Raw genomic sequence first — 19060 nt, 5'->3', positions numbered from 1 at the left:
GCTTTAACGATCTCGTCTGGGGGTTACCCAATGCCCACGTCTTTTCCGCAGAATCACACCGAAGGCACGACATGCTAGCAACGTTCGTATTCGAAGCGAAGTTTCAAGATAAAGAGGCTGCCGTACAGCAAATTTGTTATGATTTATGTTCTGCACAGCACCAGCGCCGCGCGCTGGGATTTGAAAGCCACCGGATTTATGGTGCGTTGTTGGTAGGAAATAATTTTAGATTGTATTCGTCGAAATGGGCCAATAAACGTGTCGTGCGTTCTTTCCTTCTTCCACTTTTGTCTTATTTACTAATGCCTATTAATCAGAGCATACGACCCACCACCACCGTTTTCAACTTACGGTTTTTTCCAAATTTCCTTAAGCTCTTTGTCTTCCTTTGTCAGCTTGCCGACTATATCCACAATCAAGTACGGGAAATGGGCGATGAACTAGAAAAGGATGAGGCTGGCTTCAAGAAGCGTACCAGGGATACTGTCCGGGAACCCTGGCGACCCTGGAAGCATTCTTCTGGACCAAAGTCAGGAGCAATGTCTTGGCAGGGTGGGAATCTGGAAGGTGGAATGGACGATTCGATGGGTGAGGGTGATGATGATGATGATGATGATGGAATCTGAGACGGTGACCAGGAGCTATCTTATCCTCCCTTGAAGGATGTCTATGCTAGAAGTCTTCAAGGATTCCCGAAGATGTTTTAAGCATAGAAATTTCGACTATGGCAGTGTAATCTACAGAGGGATTGTTACAGTATCTTGCAACTTTTGTCTGTTAGTACTCGCATCGAGACTCGTAAAAGAACAAATCTGATACTGAGTGTTTTCCAAAAAACCATAGCATCATTGCACAGAACATCCTTGAACTCGGCGTTGAAAGTCACCAATACCAGACGACTCCACCAAGAATGTTCACGCGACGGAACAGGTACGGAGGTGATATTTGTACTACGTACGTGTGGATGACTTTGACGGTGTTCTAGTGCACGAGCCAACATCTTGATTTTGTTTTGCCTTTGTCAGAAAGGTCGAACATAGTTGGGTAAGTATCTGTGGACATACTTACCCTCAAAAATTCAACTCCTTACAATATATGGGTACAAAGAAATGGTATTTGTGTGCAATCTGTTTCGTTGGACCATGTTTGAGTGATTCAATGTTAAATGTATGTAGAAAAAAAGCAACTGAGGTAGTAGAAGGTATCCGAAAAAATGACGTCGAGTACAATTCGAAAGATGCTGCGATGGATGATAGCTTGTTGATATGAGATGTTAAGTAAGAAATATTATGTATAATGAGTGAGAGGATCATACGGAGACCTAGAAGACGAATCAGCTATTGAATCCTGTAAGAACACGATCAAAGACGAACCATAGATATGACTTTCACCACTTCCTCGCTAGAAAGTTCATAGTCTCCTTTCTTAAACGACTGCCGAAAAGCAGAAGACGACAACACAGAGCCCGGCCCACATGCGCCATCTCCACCATTTCGCAAACTCCGAATTTGCTCAGGAGTCATCATTCCCTCGAGTCGTTCAAGTATCTCTCCAACACTCGGCCTCTCTTCCGGTTCATGAGTCCAACAACACTCCAAAAGAATCCAAACATCATCCGTCAATTCTTTTGAAGATTTTTCCGGTGTTGGACGACTAGGCTGTTCTCGAGATCTAAACAATCTCAAAATAACAGCCTCACTTCCTTTAATTTCAAAAAATGGGATTTGACCAGTGAGAATTTCGTATGCGGCACATGCGAGAGAATAGACGTCTGATGCAGATGTGGGTTTGCTATCCATGTTTTCAGCTTCTTGAAAAACAAGTTCGGGTGCTTTCCAGCGAGTTGTTCCTCCACCATGGTCGGCTTCGGAACCTAATGACGACCAATCGAGGATGTTGTCACCGAGGAGAGTGGAAAGACCAAAGTCGGCGAGACAGGCACGACCATTAGGCGTGACTAGGATGTTGTTACCTTTGATATCGCCGTGAACAACATTTAGGCTGTGCAAGTACTGGAGACCACTAGCGATGTCGTGAATCTGTGTTCTATACATCAGTGTTGTTGGGATGTTAAACTAAGGAGATATCTCACCAAAGGAAGTCGAGAAACATCAGGATTGTGCTTCAAGTAATTCACGACGTTCCCATTCTCCATCCAAGGAGAAACGAGGCCAAATCTATTTCTCCTGACCTCGTTGATATAAATACCATAAAAGGGGAGGATATTAGGATGTGATAATTGTCCCCATAAAAGCGCCTCATGGGAAAGCATCTATTAATTTTCGCAAGTATTCAGTACAAGATAGACCAAAAGGTGGAGTGGGACTAACCTTTAAGAGCGGTTTGGTGGGCATACGCTGGTACGTCCGCAAAACCTTGAGGCAGACCTCTTGATTATGAACCAGGGCCTTCCAAACATTTCCATAACGCCCCTCATCGACAGCGTCGTTTCCGAGGGTTTCAACATCACGAAGCTTGAAGCGACGAGGATACTCCCCCGAGTAAACAGAAAGTCGAGTTAAAGCTTTGAGTATGACAGCTCTATCGGCCCCGCTGAGTGTAGGGGAATCTAGAAGCTAGTTGGAAGTAGAATTAATACTAGATTAAATGAAAAGAATAAATAAACTAACGACTTGTAGACAATCTAAGATTTGCAGCGCCTCATCTCCTCTGTAGCGGAGAAGGACCCGATATTTACACTTGTCCAATAGAATGTCCGTCGTCAATCTTTGCGCCAGATCTTGGATAGGTGAGCTATTAATCTGTGAGGGACGGTAGGGCAATTGATATATGAGAGGAATATACATAGGCTCAGCACGAGTATGCAAATTGTTTGAGGATAAGGAAACAGTCGGCACCGGGGCTGGAATACCTATGGGTAAATTTAGTCGGAAAGATTGAACAGAAGACATGTTATGGTGCCTGAGCTCACCTTTGTAGGTAGTGCTATCTCGGCTATGAGACATCTGGGTTACAATTGAGAGCCTCGGACGAAGGGACCCATTTCGAGGTATGGCATGAGTAGACTCAAATGACGGGGAACGTGACAAAATCTCATCCGGATCAGTTGAATCTGAGCTTGATCTCCCGCCATCTTGCAAAGTTTCAGCAGGTCGAAATACACGGGAAGGGGCCGTGATTTTTTCCTCGTGTACCCTTGAATTGCTCAACTCCGCGATGTGATGATGATCATTCGAAGGTGTAGTTTCGATCGGATACTTCCACAAGGGGAACGGCGTGATCCTATGCTCCCAAGCTGGGATGGAATCGTGATAATCGAGCTTCTGGTTCTGTGGCTGTGGTCTGGGTCCGGGATCATCGTCATTTGGTGTTTCTAATTCCGGTGTATCTGGTGTGAAGGGAGTGTAAGGAGTTCTGGGTGTGTGGGGCGTTATAGGACTAAATCTTGAACGTCTACGTGGTTCGCGAGGTCCAAAGAATGGTATGCGGGAATCTATAGAAGGCGAGCGTCTTGTTGAAAAAGATTCGTGACATGGGTAATGAAGTTGCGTTGCATGTTGCCACTTCTGTTCCGTGTCAGGGTCTAAAGCGCAGCAGGGGAGGGCGTCGTATCAGATACATGAAGCTGGGCGGTATCGTTAACAAAGTTACCTGAGAGAGCGACAGTGACGAGGCGTTCAGCCAGATTGCTGATAGGACTTGGATTGAAATCGTCCAAGTCGTCCCTTGCGTTTGAACGTCTGTCAACGGGTGGCCTGGGGCCACCCGTGTATCTAGCCTCTAGCGCCATCGATGTTTCGGGTGAAGAGAGGGAGCAGGGGGAATTACCACACTTAGGGATGGTCAAGGAATGAAGAGAGCAGGTCGAGCAGCCTCCGAATAAAAGGCAACACGGCATCTCAGTAGAAGAAACCAAGACGTAGAGTTATTTTTTGCGTGTGAGAGCAAGCGAAGCCGACATGCGCAGCCCCAGAATGACCCGTGATGCATGATGCCCCACCAAGCGTCCTATCTGAACGAAAAAAAGGGTCGACAAATTGGCAACGATTAAATACCTGTGTCCGCGCTCGTGATCACGGCAATTGCTGACAGGGTAATCCAGTACGCCTAAGTTGCCCCGAAAAGGCAAGGATTTTCAGAGCTCTTTTGTCTTCATTAACGCGCTCACGTCCAATATACTTGGACGTAAGGGGAGGACAGCCATAGTGAGAACCAAATAGAAGTATGAGCATGTCACTCAATCTTCTGACTCGGGTCGTAGAAGGGCGCGGCACAGGCAGTGGACCCTACTATTCTTGGGTGATATGAGAATCTGGTGCGACAAGAGCATTTAGACATGACCACACTTATTCAAATGGGTGATTCCCACGATGACGAGGATAGCTGCCAATTTGCGCGGCATTGGGGACTGAGGTGACAGCTCGGATGAGAATGGGCCTATGCCCCAGCCCTTGCTAGTGGAAAACAAATTATTTTTTCCGGTGGCAAATGTATAGATGATCAGCATGATCAACAAACAAACCAAGCGCGAGAATCTTAATCGAGTCGTGACTTCCACGGTCATGGCTCTGCAAATTGCCTCGTAAAAAAATCCAAAGAAGATTTGGAGAAACAGAGAGAGACCAATGACTGGATTCCAGCAGTAAAGAGAGGAGACGCGGATGGAAGAGGGAGGAGGAAACGAAAAAGTGGTCCATGCGTAGGTGGCAGCGGACTTTCAAAGGTTTATGCAACCAGGATTCACTTTGGTCAAGTCGCGTCAATCCAGCCATCCTTCTTTTTCTCCCTCCTCTCCCCACAATCCTCCTCGCCATGTCTGGCTACCGTCTTGAATATGCTCCTTCTGCCCGCTCAAAATGCAAAGGTCAGCTTATTTTTCCAGTTGTTGAAACTTTGACAAATGGCTCATTGTCGTTTGTTTATCCCAAACTCGGTACTGATCCTTGGTTCATGTTCGTTTTCAGGCCCCAAACCATGCGCAGGTCCGCTACCCCCCCTTTCCTCTTTCCTTCTTCTCAACACTGACCGGCATGTCCCTCTCTACCTCTAGGAACTGTTATTACCAAGGGTGATTTTCGCTTTGGCACCTTGGTGGAGTTCAAAGGCAACCATAATTTGTACGTACTTATCTTTTTGACTCCCTTTCTGACGCCACATTTCCTGACAATGATCTTCTTTTCATATTCATCAGCTCGTGGAGGCATTGGGGTTGCGTCACTCCCAAAATTCTTGACAATGTCAAGAAAAGCATTGGCGAGGCTACTGAAATTGATGGCTATGACGAGCTAAACGACGAAGATAAAGCCAAAGTGTCCGCTGCATGGGATGAAGGCCATGTCGCGGATGCCGACATTCCCGACAGCGCCAGAAAACCTGAGGGCGAAGAAGAGGAAAAGCCCAAGAGGAAAGCAGCTACAAAGAAGGCCGCCAAGAAAGATGAAGACGACGATGAAGAAGAAGACGAGGAGGAAGAGGCTGAAGAGAAACCCAAGAAAAAGGTCACCAAGAAGGCGGCTAAGAAGGCCGACGCTGACGAAGACGGTGAAGGTGAGGTCACAGAGAAACCCAAGAAGGCTAGAGCCACCAAAAAGGTATGAACCTCATTCCATAAATGCAGGGCCTGTGTATCTGACCCAGGTTTCGCTTATTCGCAGAAAGCTGAAGAGGGAGAAGGAGAAGAACCGAAAAAGGTTACCAAACCTCGTTCCAAGGTACCCGAGTTCCGTTGTCGAGACCGTACTCCGATTTTGAACCATGCTCATAGAAAGCTGCTGCTGCTGAGGTTGCGGAGGGCGATGATACAGAGAAACCCAAAGCTAAGCGTGCTCCCGCGAAGAAAGCTGCTGACAAGGAAAAGCCTGCACCTAAGAAGCGCGCTCCAAAGAAAAAGGTAAATGCGTCTCTTTTATTCTTCTCTTCCCATCACTGACTGATCGGATATCACAGGTCACAGATGATGAAGAATCTGTAGAAGAAGAACCCAAAGAAGCCGCCGACGTTGCCAGTGGAGAAGAGACCGAAGAGCCTGTGGAGGAAAAACCCAAGAAAAAAGCTCCTGCTAAGAAAGCCGCCGAAAAGGTTCAGAAGAGCACTGAAAAGCCCGAAAAGAAAACCAAGCCCGCCTCCAAGAGGGCTACAACATCCAAGGCTGTTTGTTCTTCCACTTGGCTGGCTTGCTTTATATGCTGATTCAACTTTCTTATAAATAGGCTAAGCCAGAGGAAGAAGCCACTATGGACGACGGAACAAAGGAAGATGCGGGCGAAGACAGTAACGGCAAGAAGCGCAAGGTACACCGATTTCATTTTACTTCCGGCTGGCTTATTCGTTGACCACCGTCTTCACAGCGCGCTCCAAACTCTAAAGCTTCAAATAAACCTCCCTCGAAAAAGGCCAAGCCGGCTTCAAAAGCCAAGAAGACCCAGGAGGCTATGGATGAAATCGTTGAAGACGATGAGTAGCCTTCTTTGGTTGAGGAACAGTTGCTATATGCCTATCGCTTAAGCTCCTTATTCGAACCCTTAAAGTGTTTGTGATTTGTCGTGTCGTGTTCATTTATTGCTTTCTGTTCTGTGAAATGCGTTTCTTTCGCTGTTATTGTCGCGGTCGTTGTGTGGTCGTGCTGCAGTTTTGTTGTCGACATTGTTACATTCTGCGTGTACTAATACATAAGTAATAGCCCTGTCGTTTTCAATAGCCGTATTGACAGGATGTTTTTCCGATACACCTTCATTTAGCGATACCTCTGCGATATTTCAGATTACTCAAGATGAGGCGTTTGAGAATGCAATGCAGTGCGAAAGGACGGTACAATTTTGTGGTATAGAAAAAGTACAATCTATGCCTTGGCCCCACCGGCAGCAGCAGCCTTTGCGTCTTCTGCGGCAGCAACTGCAGGGTTGACCTTCTTTCCATCCTTCCAACGGATACGAGGGGGAGGGGCACGGTTACGACGCCCCTCACGAGAACGGACACGGACAACTGAAAGAACTTGTCTCAGATTTATGTTGAGGTAGTTCACGACAGGATCACTCACCATGCGAGTGAATCGCGCACGATACACAGTACGCGATTTTGATATACAGTTTGGGAATGACGTATTCTGAAAAAAGATAAATGTGATCAGACTTCAGTTTTCCTAATGAAAGGACAGGGCTACATACCGGGATACACGCTGGCTTCGTTGATATCCCTGACGGCAGCACTCTCGACCATGTTCCTCACTGTGAAGCGCTTGATAGCTTTGTCCTTCCCTACACAGCGAGAGCAGTTGGAGCAGCGCATGAATTTAACGTGGCCGCGGCCTTTCTTGTTGCGACCGCCATTTCTTCTTTTCTTGGTCTACACAGATAGAAAGAATAGCAAAATCATCATTAGCACACTCGTGTGGTCAGACAATCGACATCCAGAGTCCAAATCACGCATCCAACTTGATTCTGGAGCAAGGTGACGGAAAATTGGTATGGATGGGTGCGAAATGGTCATCTGGATGCGATGGAATAGGTGAATGCGCACCATTTTGTCCTGGGAGGTCGAGAGGCGATGTGCTTGACGGCGACGAGGGCGGTGAGAACGATACACTAAGCATCCAATTTCGGATATCTCCGTTCACACGGGTCAGAACCGGTGTTGAGATCACCGTGAATGTATTGTATTCCCGGAGCTGACCCCTGGAATACTTACCGAAGAACAATGGTAAACACTGTTAGTTACCGCTGTTACCGCTTCAATGCGCTCTTTTGTTCTATGTCTCCTTATAAAGCGCGCTATGGGTCAAAGGCTTCTGTTTATTGGCCGGTTGACCTAGCCTCTCCTTCTGTATCTTCCTTTTTTACGCTTCTCTTTTCTGGCATACATTTTGAGCCAGGTGCTCGTAGACGCATACTTCCGACACGACTTCACGACCTCCAAGTAATTCAGCTCACGCCTCCCAATTTATAGAACATGATGTGCAAAGCCGTGTTGGTTTCTCTGTTCTGGTTTATGATCGCGACGATGGCTGCTCCAACCTTGCTTGAGGCAAACACTCTTTTACAAAATGGTGAAGAAGCCCAAGCATTGAATAGATACTTCAAGTCCTTGAAGACAGCTGATCACTGTAATGGTATGTTATGGATTTTCTTACCTTTGATATATCTGTGGGCTCAATATTCCTACCATTGTATAGATGGTCAAGTTGCATGTCTTGGTAGCCAGATCTTGGCAAAGTGTCAAGGTGCTGCTTGGACGATTACCCTAAGCCAATGCTCTGGATCGCAAAACTGCTATGCCCTGCCGTCCGTTTCGAGCAGTGGGACGGTAAGATTGTCATGCTACCCTAGACTTGACAATTTACTGATGCCATTTATTCGGTAGAGACTTACCTGCTCAAGCGAAAAGAGTGCAGAGGGTCTCTTCGCTGCAACTGGCGCTGTCGGAGGCATCTTCGGACACCCAGCCCACGGCAGTATGGATGTCGTCAACCAAGAATCACTACAACACAGTTCCAATGAACTTATCGCGGCTAGTCCGATTAATCAACCCTTTGCTCCGTCTCTCATTGTTCAAGGAGGCTCCATTGGTTATATAGCGCAGGACTTGCAACTCTTGTAATTCTAGTTTATACATGTATCAGTACTTAGATACTTTAAGTAGAACATATTGTACCTTTTTTAGATCAGGAGGAACGATTTCCCACGAATGCTGTATGCGCTTCTGATCATGGCAAACGCTTCCACTCTTAACTTCTTTCATCTACGGTTGATTATCTTCCTTCATTGACTGTGATTGTGGGAGCGAAATGAGTCGACAAAGTTGGCTGCTTTCCTCAATCCAAACAGATATCCAACGCTGATACGTATTTTACTTAAATTCGACAGGTCGTCCTTCCAAATCAACTGATGGGCGACGTACGAGTCGATTGCAGGATTGGGATGCTACATCTAAGGCTACTTCAAGTGGAAATGACAGGCAACAGGAATCAACTGCGTCGTATGAGAGTCAATCGCGTGGATCTTTCCCAGCAGATTTTCCATTACCCATAGAAGGCCAAAGAAGACCTTATAGAAGTGGCCCGGGCAACAGCGCGTCCTCTCAAAATCGAACCCGCGCATCATTAGAATATCATGCGGCGGGGTCATCGTCGACTCCTTCGTTGTCACACCGCCAACCAGCGCCGAGGAGAGAAGAGCCGATGTCTAATCAGGACCGGATTGGTTTGCCAAACCAACTCCAAGGAGTCGGACTCTACACGGTGTGTTAGATTAAATGACCGCACACTGACCGAACTACTCACTCAATGAATCGCAGCAGACACCACACCGTAATCCAAATTATATATCCGCGCCACCCATCCTACGTGGCCCAGGTAAGTGTCTACAGCCTTTGTTTACAGTAAGCGTACACGTACCTATAATTAAGCTCAGGACGCAAAGCCGCATCCGCCGCCCCTCTTATGTGGAATCCTTCAAACCAACCTCAAAGTTTAAACATCAGTCGTATGACAACAACACCCAGAAAACGTCCACCTATCGAGATCCTCAAATCGACAAATTCTCCCAAACCATTATGGCAACACCAAGATGATGAGCATGAAGCTCAACAGAAAATTGAACGAAGAATGGACAAACGTGGTGAGCTCGGCCATCATGCGGCTCCGCCGAAGAAATCGTCAGTGCAACCTCGACGGACATATTTGAATCCTGCTCTCCAGATTGTTCAGGACCCACTTTCAGAAGATAGTGGAAATGACGATGAAACGGAAGAACATCATATGGATGTTGATCAGCCACCTCGAAACAATGTTGGCTACAAATCTGGGGGCGTAAGGTAGGTACATCATCTTTTCTAGGAGCATACAATCCCTACTTCGCTCTTAGCACCATTCCAAAACGAGTCATAGATCTCGCGAACAAAAAAGCTGCCCGAAAACTCAAATGGTCGGCGCCGCCTAAGGAGGATAGCGACTCCGAATCATCCCCTCCTTCTTCTAGCTCCTCGTCAGCCGATTCCGTGATTGAATTGACAGATGACGGAAATGATTCCGAGAGGGAACACCCAGACGAAGAGGCACAAGTCAACGAGCCGCCAACGCCTGAAGACGAGGTCGTAATTATTGAACCTCCACAGCCTATCATCACAATTCCACTTCCTCAGATTACGCCCGTCATTCCTCAACCACCTATGGTCAGAGAACCACCCGAAACTCTCGTTACTGCCCTGGAAGAATTTAGTTTACCTGCTACCCGAATGCAAAAGACAAAGCAGTTACCCTTTCTACTAAGGAACCTTTGTCGAGGATTTCGACTACGATGCAATTCTATCAACATCAAAACTGGAATATCTAGGCCCAAAATGCCTATTGTCGTTCGATATGAATACGCTGATTCCGTTTTTGAGGTACAAATGGAAAAATGGCTCTGCCCATTTTGTGAATTGCATGGCACGTTCCCGAATAAAGAGATGTTGCGATGTCACTTCCAGTGGGACCATCCGGAAGTTATCCTCGAACGTTGGGAACAGCGGACAAATAATTTGGTGAGCGAAATTACACATTTTTCCGATTGCATAAGGACTGAGTCGCCCTTCTAGGGAAAGGCAGAATGGAGAATGCACATCATGTTACCGGAAGTCATCTATGAATCAATTCCACCTAGGTGGGGTTTTATTTCTTCAATCTGATACTTCATATCTTATCGGTTAATAGGGAATATGATCTCATCGCGAAGCTAGAACCACTAGAAATATCCATTGAATCAGATACAAGCCGGACCATTTCCACTCGTTCATCCTCACGCGTTTCAACCGTCACTCTTGGAACGGCTACGGAACCACCGGAATCCCGTGATATAACACCCAGCGTTCATTCTAAGCAAGATCTTTTCCGCGAGCTTGCTTTGAAAAAAATGTACCCTCAGGGTGGGCGACGCCTAACGTCTATCACACCGTCATCCCATCGCTCCCAATCGACTCTCACTAATATAACGGATCAGACTGAGGCATCGTTGAGTACCGTCCGCGTTGAACATACTCCCGGTCCTCCGGGTGGTCTATACCCAAGCCCACCACCCGTGCACGACCCTCTCGGCCCTGCGGCTCAACCCCCTTATTTACCCGCCAAATCTCAATTTGCTGGGCCAGACGTTTATTACTCCTGCCGGCCTGGTGGGCCGAGTACATTTGATCTATTAAATACGCTTCCAATGGAACCGTTTGGAGTTTTGGAATGGGATGTTTTGGAAAGGGAAGAAGAGATCTATGAGAGTGACGATGTGAAGGTTGAGCATAAAGTCATGCAAGCCCTATGGGCGAGATGGATCACATTACATAGGTTAGGAATTTCTTTTGCACTGCGATTGTTACGGGCTTCTCATTGATGACCATAGATCAATGTTCGTAGAGAACTATTATAAAGGTGTAACTGCGTTTGTTGATGAATATTGGAGAATGATACATCAAGCTGCGGGATGGAAGGCTATGCGATATTGGCTTCTTGTGAGTCCTCCGTCATTAGTCAATAATAAGCGATAACATTGAGGCTTCAGGTTTTAATTGCACATCGTTACCTAAACATGCGTGAATGTGCAAAAACCTTAAAACACTACGAACAACTTACTGGAATGGCGCTTTGGTGAATAAGATCAAGTTTCCTTTTTCTTGAAATATATGGAGACATATCCCACATTGATTTCTTGTACATTACATTTGATATCACATTTCAAACATAAATTTAGATGGATGAGATGCTACGTTGGGTTCTGTCGTCCTCGTCCTCTCTGTACACCGGCAAGGTCGTGACGCTTTGCTCGGTGCACGTAGCGCCACATGTTGCAGGGTGACACCTCCCCGATGTTCCCGCCAATGCTTCGTCGGGAAGCGATTATTGTTGAGGTTCCAGGGAACTTGATGTCACCGAGTAAATGTTGGATGCCTCAGAATGTAGATCAGAAAGTGGCGTTGATAGTGACAGTGCAGTTAGAGATCATTCTAAATCATCGAAGAGTCTATTCAGTCCGGAGCTCGTATCTGTTCAGTATATGCTCTTGGGTGCCTCTCTTCAACATTACAATCCGTTTACATTCTTCTTCCTCACCAGTGCGACTCGCAACTGAGCTCCTTTCGGAAATGATTTTGTCAACATGATTCGGCCACTGATTGAGTGGCAATGCTTTCGCTGTGAACTTAATCCAATCTTGATGCTGCGCTGCAGAGTATTCGGGCACATAGAAATCGGCGTGTTGTATGAAGACAGCTTACCCGGATTGGACAGTTGTCTCTAAGACTTATGGGTCAATGTTGGCAGCGAGATCTGAATGCCGCTGTTTAGATCATGTTCTCTTCACTTGTGCCAACATCTCGTATATCCAAAAACTATCTCCTTCTTTACCTGCTGTGAATTCTTTCTGTCTTCACGTCTCCGAGTCCCCTATTTACCGCTCTATCGCTCTCTCCGCAATCCACACCACGAGCCCAGGACCTTAAAGCCTCATCTTTCGTATGTAGGATACAAAGACGAATAATCATAATCACCATTGAGCAGCTGCTTTTTTTTCTCCCTCACCGCCACCTCAAGCGCCTCAGCGTCCTTCCACTGCCCCTGCTTCCTGTATGTGGCCGCAAGATTGGCCATGCTCGTGAGTGTGTCAGGATGGTCATCACCGAGCAGCCCCTTCCTCTTCTCCATCACCACCATCTCAAGCGCCTCTGCTTCCTTCCACTGCCCCAGGTCCCTGTACGTGGCTGCAAGATTGCCCATGCTCGCGAGTGTGTAAGGATGATCATCACCGAGCAGCCCCTTCCTCTTCTCCATCACCACCACCTCAAGCGCCTCTGCTTCCTTCCACTGCCCCTGCTTCCAGTATGTGGTCGCAAGATTGGCCATGCTCGTGAGTGTGTCAGGATGGTCATCACCGAGCAGCCCCTTCCTCTTCTCCATCACCACCACCTCAAGCGCCTCTGCTTCCTTCCACTGCCCCTGGTTCCAGTACGTGGCCGCAAGATTGGCCATGCTCGTGAGCGTGTCAGGATGGTCATCACCGAGCAGCCCCTTACTCTTCTCCATCACCACTACCTCAAGCGCCTCTGCTTCCTTCCACTGCCCCTGGTCCCTGTACATGCCTGCAAGATCGCCCATGCTCCTGAGTGTGTCAGGATGATCACCACCAAGCAGCCGCTTACTCTTCTCCATTACCACCACCTCAAGCGCCTCTGCGTCCTTCCACTGCCCCTGCTTCCAGTACGTGGCCGCAAGATCGCCCATGCTCCTGAGCGTGTCAGGATGATCATCACCGAGCAGCCGCTTACTCTTCTCCATTACCACCACCTCAAGCGCCTCTGCGTCCTTCCACTGCCCCTGCTTCTTGTATGTGGCCGCAAGATTGGCCATGCTCGTGAGTGTGTAAGGATGATCATCACCGAGCAGCCCCTTCCTCTTCTCCATCACCACCACCTCAAGCGCCTCTGCTTCCTTCCACTGCCCCTGGTCCCTGTACATGCCTGCAAGATCGCCCATGCTCCTGAGCGTGTCAGGATGATCATCACCAAGCAGCCGCTTACTCTTCTCCATTACCACCACCTCAAGCGCCTCTGCTTCCTTCCACTGCCCCTGCTTCCAGTACGTGGCTGCAAGATTGGCCATGCTCGTGAGTGTGTCAGGATGATCATCACCAAGCAGCCCCTTCCTCTTCTCCATCACCACCACATAAAGCGCCTCTGCTTCCTTCCACTGCCCCTGTTCAAAATACACAAGTGCCATATTATCCAAAACGGAAGGCATCATTTGTTCTGGATCGATCGATACTCTGGAACTGGAGATATGCTGCATGAGTGTGCGTCGATATTTGTAGTCCTGGTCGTCGAATGTATAAGAAATCGAAAGGCGAATGATGCTGAGTACACATTTCTGCATGAGCTGTCTGTTTCCTGCCATGGTGCTGCGACTCCACTGTTGTACTAGTGGATGAATGCTGTAGGTGTGATTTCGACCATCATATTCAATGAGCGAATATGAACAAAGGCGCTTGGTGACCTGCTTGAAGTCCCAAGACCAGTCAGGACCTCGTTTTCCCAGCTCGTTCAGCAACTCAGTCACTTTGTTTTGTAGTTCGGAATCCTCCAGTTGCTCTTCAGACGATGCCGCCTTTTCGAACATCTTCTCCGAGATCCCTTCGTGATTTAGCAAAGAGACAATTTGGAGCAAAGACCTTGAAGAGTTATCAAGTCTGTCGTAGCTCAAACTCCACGTCGCATACACTGCTCGTTCGTATGGATCTTCTCCTTGAAACTCTTCATGCTGTAACAGTTTGTCATGGTGACGTCGATAGAATTCTCGATATTCGCTTAATGACAACTGGCAATGAATGTAAGCGCCAGCTTGGGAAATAGCCAAAGCAAAGTAATGGAGTTCCTGTTTCGTGCTTTAGACTGAGAGCGCTTCTAAAGAAAATGAGAGGAAGAACCTGTACAATTGCCTCTGCCAGTACTTTATTTTCATCGCTCTCTTCTGCCCGAGCCCGATACAGCAGCAGGTTTTTTGCGTCTTCATGCTCCATCGTACCAATTTTTGCATCTCCGTCTTTTGCAGAGAGAAGACGAAGCTCTTGGTTACGTGTTGTAACCAGGATGTTTCCAGATTGACACTGGGGAATGAAATTCTTCAGTTTCAAGTTCACATCGTCCGCGTTGTCGAAGAAGAGAAGCCAGTTCCCTTCGCGCAGGCTTGCAAGCCAATGGAGACTCGCATCTACTGATCGCTCTGTAATTCCTAGAGTGATGGCCTCAAGGTCTGTTCGAAGAGTTTGTTCATTGGTCGCGTCAATGTAGAAGATGTTGGAGAAGCTGGAAATTAAACACATGAATTGTCGCCAGTCGCGAATTTGTAGAGAGTAGGACCATACCAGGTTGATTCTTGCACAAATTTCAAAGCAATTTGGGTCTTGCCGGAACCCCCAAGGCCATGCAAAACGAAGACGTGTCGAGAATCACCCCCCAACTCGAAATATTTGCGCATCTTATCAAGAATTTCCTCTCGTCCCATGAATGATTGTACAGGAAGTGGACAACGCTTGCGTTCCCTGGCTTGTGGGACCGATTCATTTGGAGGCCTAGGAGTAACTAGGGTAACGAGATTAGCTTGTTATGAAGATCTACAAGAGCGATTCTTGCATACTGAATTGCTCGAGTGGAAGCTGCCCTCTCGGGACTCTGATCGTACTAATCAACAAGGCAAGCTTCTGAGCGACCTCCGCCTTCCTCATATACTGCATCGTATGAGCCTCCACATTGCTCAGTTTCTCCCATTCGGAAAGCTCTATTCCCTGCAGCCCCTGCTCGACATTTAGTCGAAAATAGGTATTTGGCAACTTGGAGAAACGGTGCAACACATCTTCGTGTATTGATTCGCAGTCGGTGGTAATTCTCCTTAACGCATTGATGACGTCGGTTGGTAGGATTCGCTGCCGTAACCCAGGTTTCTTGATCTCGTTTACTCCGGCCTGTCCAGTACCAATGCTCACCAAGCACCCGATTTGACGAGCGCCAAATAGAGCATTGGCTTCTGCCAGTACCACCTGACTCGGATTATTGCGGCCTAGTCCACCATCGATAAAGGGCTGGTCCCGCCCAATTATAATGCGCTTAAAAAACGTAGGTGCTGCAGATGTCGCTCGAGCGGCCTCCCAAATCTTGCAATTTGAATGTGTTTCATTAGACTGGTATGTCCTGAAAAGCACTGGAATGTGCATGTTGTAGGCGTTCTTTGTGCAGACGAAACTAATAAATCTTCGAATTCAAAGTCCAAAAGCATGGGACTAAGTAATATACTCACGTTCGGCAGACTCCAGCTTGATCACCTTCTAATAAGGGTGACTCGGAATCACCAGTTACGGTCTTCACGATAGATTTCATGGCTGCTTCGAGTGCTGTCGCTTTGAACTTTCCATCTCCCCAATGCCCCCATGGCTTCATAGCGGAGAAGACTTGTTTTGCCAGATCATCGTAGCTTTTGATTGCCATGTCTACATCCATCCGAAGACGCCCAAGCATTAAAGCAATTATCCTGTAATATACATGTGAGTAACATGAGACGATTGTAGATGCATAACTCAACGCACCCTCCAGTACTAGTACCACCAATCAGATCAAAGTAATCGCACGGCTTCGGAAGTGCGCTAAGAGGTTCTTCGCCGTCCTTCTTCCGTTTCTTGTTCTCCTCAAACATCAGCTTGTGCATAACTTCTTTGAGGATGAGTAGTTCTGAAAGTCCACGAATCCCACCGCCATCTGTTCAGAGCTTACTAGTTAGCGACTCTATCGGTAAGAGAGTGCAAGGGGCGCGTATACCTAGCGCAAGCAACCTCAAAGGTGGTCCTTCTGCAGAAGAAGAAGTCATTGTTGAGACCAAGGAGAGGCTGTGAGATATGACATGCTGCATGCACGCACCTAAACTTTCACACGGAAAGGCCTAGTACTGTTTGCTGCGACAACTGGTTATTGAGAAGCGAAAGGGGACCCCGAACGTTGATCGGGATCCCGAGTTCCTAGTGCTGGATGACGTCCTATGTCGAAACAATGAGATCTGGATGTAGTGTGGTGTGCCGAATTGTGTTTGTTTTCGGACCGCTGACTTTCTATTTGTTCCTGTTTGATATCGCTATAGATTTTGAAACCGTGATTCTACCAAAATCGTGTGCCTCAGTTTTTAATCTTTGTTCATGCTCGACGACCCCCGCCTGCCAGCGCCCTGCTCTCGCCCCAGACAGCCCCTCCTCCGGCTCCGGCTCCTCCCTCGATTGTCCTGCCTCGCCTACACTCTCCTCCTCAACAAACTATCATCTTTCCGCCCATCCACAACCGTAGCTCCCCCCCTCCGGTCTCTTCAACTCTCCCGATACCTTCTCCCTCCTCCGCAGTGAGGCAGCCGACCTTTGTACTTTGAACACGTCGACTTTGACCCGATGAGATACAGAGAAGTGGGAAATGGAATATCTTTCTTCTTTTTCTCAAGATGCTGCGTCACAAAGTCGATACCAGATTACTCCAACAATCCTCGAACCTTCACAGCCCGGAGAGGAGGATCAGAGTCTCCTTCGATTTGAGGGGCAAGTCACCGTTGATACTACTTCACGCACAATCAGCGGTGATGGTCAACGGAAATTTTGGAGGTAATTTCTGCTTCTTCTTAGCCGAGTAAATGATGCAATTTCTGAGGTGACATATGGCTCTGAAGCGCGAGAACTAGTGCCCAAGAAGCTCCATCCTGGTTTCGTTCCAGTCCAATATTGAAATATTTGGGCTCTGAGCGCGAGGCAGGTGTGGAGAGCAAACACCGACACTGCAGAATGAGGTGCAGGAGGAGAGGGACAATAAACTGGACGGAGTAAGAAAGCGGTCCAACGAGGGGTGGGTAAGAGACGTGCGTCGGAACCATGGGCCGCAGCAAACCGCGAGGTCCTGTCAGGCGCGGTCGGGAAAGAAGGAGGACAGATGGTGGCTATGATCAACGATGAAGGAACGGACGGATGTGACAGAGATGACTCTGAGGAAGAAGGCGCGGATGTTTTGCGTCAGCCCAGGATCCTTCCCAGAAGAATTACATGGTCAATAGATTGACCGGCAAAGGAGAAACGGGAATTTGCTTCGATGGAGGTAAGCGCGAGAACACTTGGCGAGCGGTTGACTCAGACCATGAGGCTGAGGGGTGACACAAATCATCAATCTTGTCTAAGAATTCCATGAGCCAATTATTATCAGTAACAGGGCATCTTGGTCCCAGGTTTGGGAACTCGCCGTGAAACAGTCAAGTGGGCGGGAAATGGCTCATGAGTTGACTGAGACGAAGATGACAGTGGTAGATTGGCGATCAACGGTTCCCGCAATGGTTTGATTAGTTCACAGCGGCCCTGTGTAGTGATAATGGAGGGAAATCTTCGATAGGACATTTGTTCACTTGAGCTTGGGTCTTGAAGAGTAGGAGGAAAGATGCCGGTAAGGCTGTGCGCGAACAAGAACAAAACGCGATATTCCAGAAAATCGTGAAGACGATCCTGTTGTTGCAGTGAACTTGGTAAACAACAAAGGTTTCATGGCTCTGTAGACTTACTGAACCACCTTCATTCGTATCGCCATGCACCATTCCAGTACCTCGGAGGCAAACGTGATAGCAGCCACTATCAATAATCAGAGTGGTGACAGCGCTACGTGTCGACGACCCACTTACCTCAAATATCCAGCTTCATGATATATCAATCAGGAGGTGATTGTTTGACGTTTCCGATACCTCCACACACCTGTGGTCAGTATGATAACTAAGATGACATTCCGTAGCTTTTCCCTCAATCTGCGAGACCGACGAGAAGCATTTATACATTGAAACCTTCTTTACCGACAGACAAAAAGACATGTCCACTCCTCGCGGCACGACAAGCATCGATGGCAATTCTTCCTTCTACAGCTGGGATCTTTCCGGAAGATAAACCAAGTCATGCAAGGATCCGCCGCCATGCAGCTGTTCGCAAATATGGCGGTTTTTTGGGAGTTGATTTCTAGCTGACGAACGACGGACGCCCTTGCTCCATGACGTTGAATTTCGAACGAAAGAGGGGGTCGGCCTGAATCTGTCAATTACGCGATTCGAAGTGCTGGTGGTGAGAAGATGCCAGGGAGAATTGATGATGAAAATTTAGCGCAGAGTGTATTTGTGCTTATGAAGGGCCCCAGCGCGACATCTTGTCTGCGTATGCGTACCCTCTGTAATTCACTTCAGGTGCAACAAAAATGGGGAATCATGTTTACATGCATCCGACAGGATGACTTCTTTTCTGATTCTCGATTAATGATGAAAATTGTGTCCCTATAATATGGCGGGCTATAATTTCATACTACTTGATATTATAGTATTCAATAACACACCAGCTCCGTAGACATTGTATACCTGCCTATTGCATGTAGCTTTCGTCACTATCTAGAAATCCATCATAGCTCATCCAAGAATGAGCATAGAGTTGCTAGCGAAAACGAAGCGAGTCCAATCTTCGACGAAGAGCGGGGTTTCCCGCTGAAAACCCGCGAGCAGAGTGGTTGATCAAACAAGCGGATGTTGATCGTCGTGGAAAAGAACAAGCGT

General features: G+C 47.5%; 9 protein-coding genes across 9 annotated transcripts; 3 read left to right on the top strand and 6 right to left on the bottom strand.

The window, feature by feature from the left end:
• Window positions 1-1102: 1102 nt before the first annotated feature.
• On the bottom strand, window positions 1103-3069 carry AGABI2DRAFT_208652 (hypothetical protein). The gene is made up of 7 exons (XM_006463668.1): window positions 2933-3069; window positions 2806-2872; window positions 2631-2754; window positions 2331-2576; window positions 2093-2272; window positions 1374-2039; window positions 1103-1321 (listed from the first exon to the last, which is right to left on the bottom strand). The coding sequence occupies exons 1-7, from the start codon at window positions 2964-2966 to the stop codon at window positions 1310-1312; spliced, it is 1329 nt and encodes a 442-aa protein (XP_006463731.1). The 5' UTR covers window positions 2967-3069; the 3' UTR covers window positions 1103-1309.
• Window positions 3070-4773: 1704 nt separating this feature from the next.
• Window positions 4774-5558, top strand: AGABI2DRAFT_74659 (hypothetical protein; the record flags this gene model as incomplete). The annotated part of the gene is made up of 4 exons (XM_006463667.1): window positions 4774-4825; window positions 4926-4943; window positions 5012-5078; window positions 5153-5558. The coding sequence occupies 4 exons, from the start codon at window positions 4774-4776 to the stop codon at window positions 5556-5558; spliced, it is 543 nt and encodes a 180-aa protein (XP_006463730.1).
• A 1241-nt stretch (window positions 5559-6799) lies between these two features.
• AGABI2DRAFT_75211 (40S ribosomal protein S26) lies at window positions 6800-7287 on the bottom strand (the record flags this gene model as incomplete). The annotated part of the gene is made up of 3 exons (XM_006463666.1): window positions 6800-6942; window positions 6998-7063; window positions 7125-7287. Coding segments are annotated over 3 exons (372 nt in total), but the record flags the coding sequence as incomplete, so codon positions are not given.
• A 435-nt stretch (window positions 7288-7722) lies between these two features.
• On the top strand, window positions 7723-8633 carry AGABI2DRAFT_194475 (hypothetical protein). The gene is made up of 3 exons (XM_006463665.1): window positions 7723-8065; window positions 8129-8259; window positions 8317-8633. The coding sequence occupies exons 1-3, from the start codon at window positions 7906-7908 to the stop codon at window positions 8551-8553; spliced, it is 528 nt and encodes a 175-aa protein (XP_006463728.1). The 5' UTR covers window positions 7723-7905; the 3' UTR covers window positions 8554-8633.
• Window positions 8634-8706: 73 nt separating this feature from the next.
• On the bottom strand, window positions 8707-9070 carry AGABI2DRAFT_138057 (hypothetical protein). The gene is made up of 2 exons (XM_006463664.1): window positions 8820-9070; window positions 8707-8753 (listed from the first exon to the last, which is right to left on the bottom strand). The coding sequence occupies exon 1, from the start codon at window positions 9051-9053 to the stop codon at window positions 8889-8891; it is 165 nt and encodes a 54-aa protein (XP_006463727.1). The 5' UTR covers window positions 9054-9070; the 3' UTR covers window positions 8707-8753; window positions 8820-8888.
• A 1306-nt stretch (window positions 9071-10376) lies between these two features.
• AGABI2DRAFT_138056 (hypothetical protein) lies at window positions 10377-11362 on the bottom strand. The gene is made up of 4 exons (XM_006463663.1): window positions 11325-11362; window positions 10646-11269; window positions 10531-10595; window positions 10377-10476 (listed from the first exon to the last, which is right to left on the bottom strand). Exon 2 carries the CDS (start codon window positions 11116-11118, stop codon window positions 10915-10917), a length of 204 nt encoding a protein of 67 aa, XP_006463726.1. The 5' UTR covers window positions 11119-11269; window positions 11325-11362; the 3' UTR covers window positions 10377-10476; window positions 10531-10595; window positions 10646-10914.
• A 970-nt stretch (window positions 11363-12332) lies between these two features.
• On the bottom strand, window positions 12333-15146 carry AGABI2DRAFT_208645 (hypothetical protein). Its single transcript, XM_006463662.1, has 4 exons — window positions 15107-15146; window positions 14835-15051; window positions 14397-14775; window positions 12333-14344 (listed from the first exon to the last, which is right to left on the bottom strand). The coding sequence occupies exons 2-4, from the start codon at window positions 14972-14974 to the stop codon at window positions 12425-12427; spliced, it is 2439 nt and encodes an 812-aa protein (XP_006463725.1). The 5' UTR covers window positions 14975-15051; window positions 15107-15146; the 3' UTR covers window positions 12333-12424.
• On the bottom strand, window positions 15138-16219 carry AGABI2DRAFT_225647 (hypothetical protein; the record flags this gene model as incomplete). Its single annotated transcript, XM_006463661.1, has 3 exons — window positions 16050-16219; window positions 15764-15994; window positions 15138-15717 (listed from the first exon to the last, which is right to left on the bottom strand). Coding segments are annotated over exons 1-3 (930 nt in total), but the record flags the coding sequence as incomplete, so codon positions are not given.
• A 345-nt stretch (window positions 16220-16564) lies between these two features.
• AGABI2DRAFT_194468 (hypothetical protein) lies at window positions 16565-17051 on the top strand (the record flags this gene model as incomplete). The annotated part of the gene is made up of 2 exons (XM_006463660.1): window positions 16565-16719; window positions 16749-17051. Coding segments are annotated over 2 exons (257 nt in total), but the record flags the coding sequence as incomplete, so codon positions are not given.
• Between the last annotated feature and the right edge of the window lie 2009 nt (window positions 17052-19060).

Source organism: Agaricus bisporus (genome assembly GCF_000300575.1).
Source record: "Agaricus bisporus var. bisporus H97 unplaced genomic scaffold AGABI2scaffold_9, whole genome shotgun sequence".
NCBI classification, from domain to species: domain Eukaryota; kingdom Fungi; phylum Basidiomycota; class Agaricomycetes; order Agaricales; family Agaricaceae; genus Agaricus; species Agaricus bisporus.
Note: the sequence above shows the minus strand (reverse complement) of the source record. Positions and strands in the feature narration are given on the sequence as shown.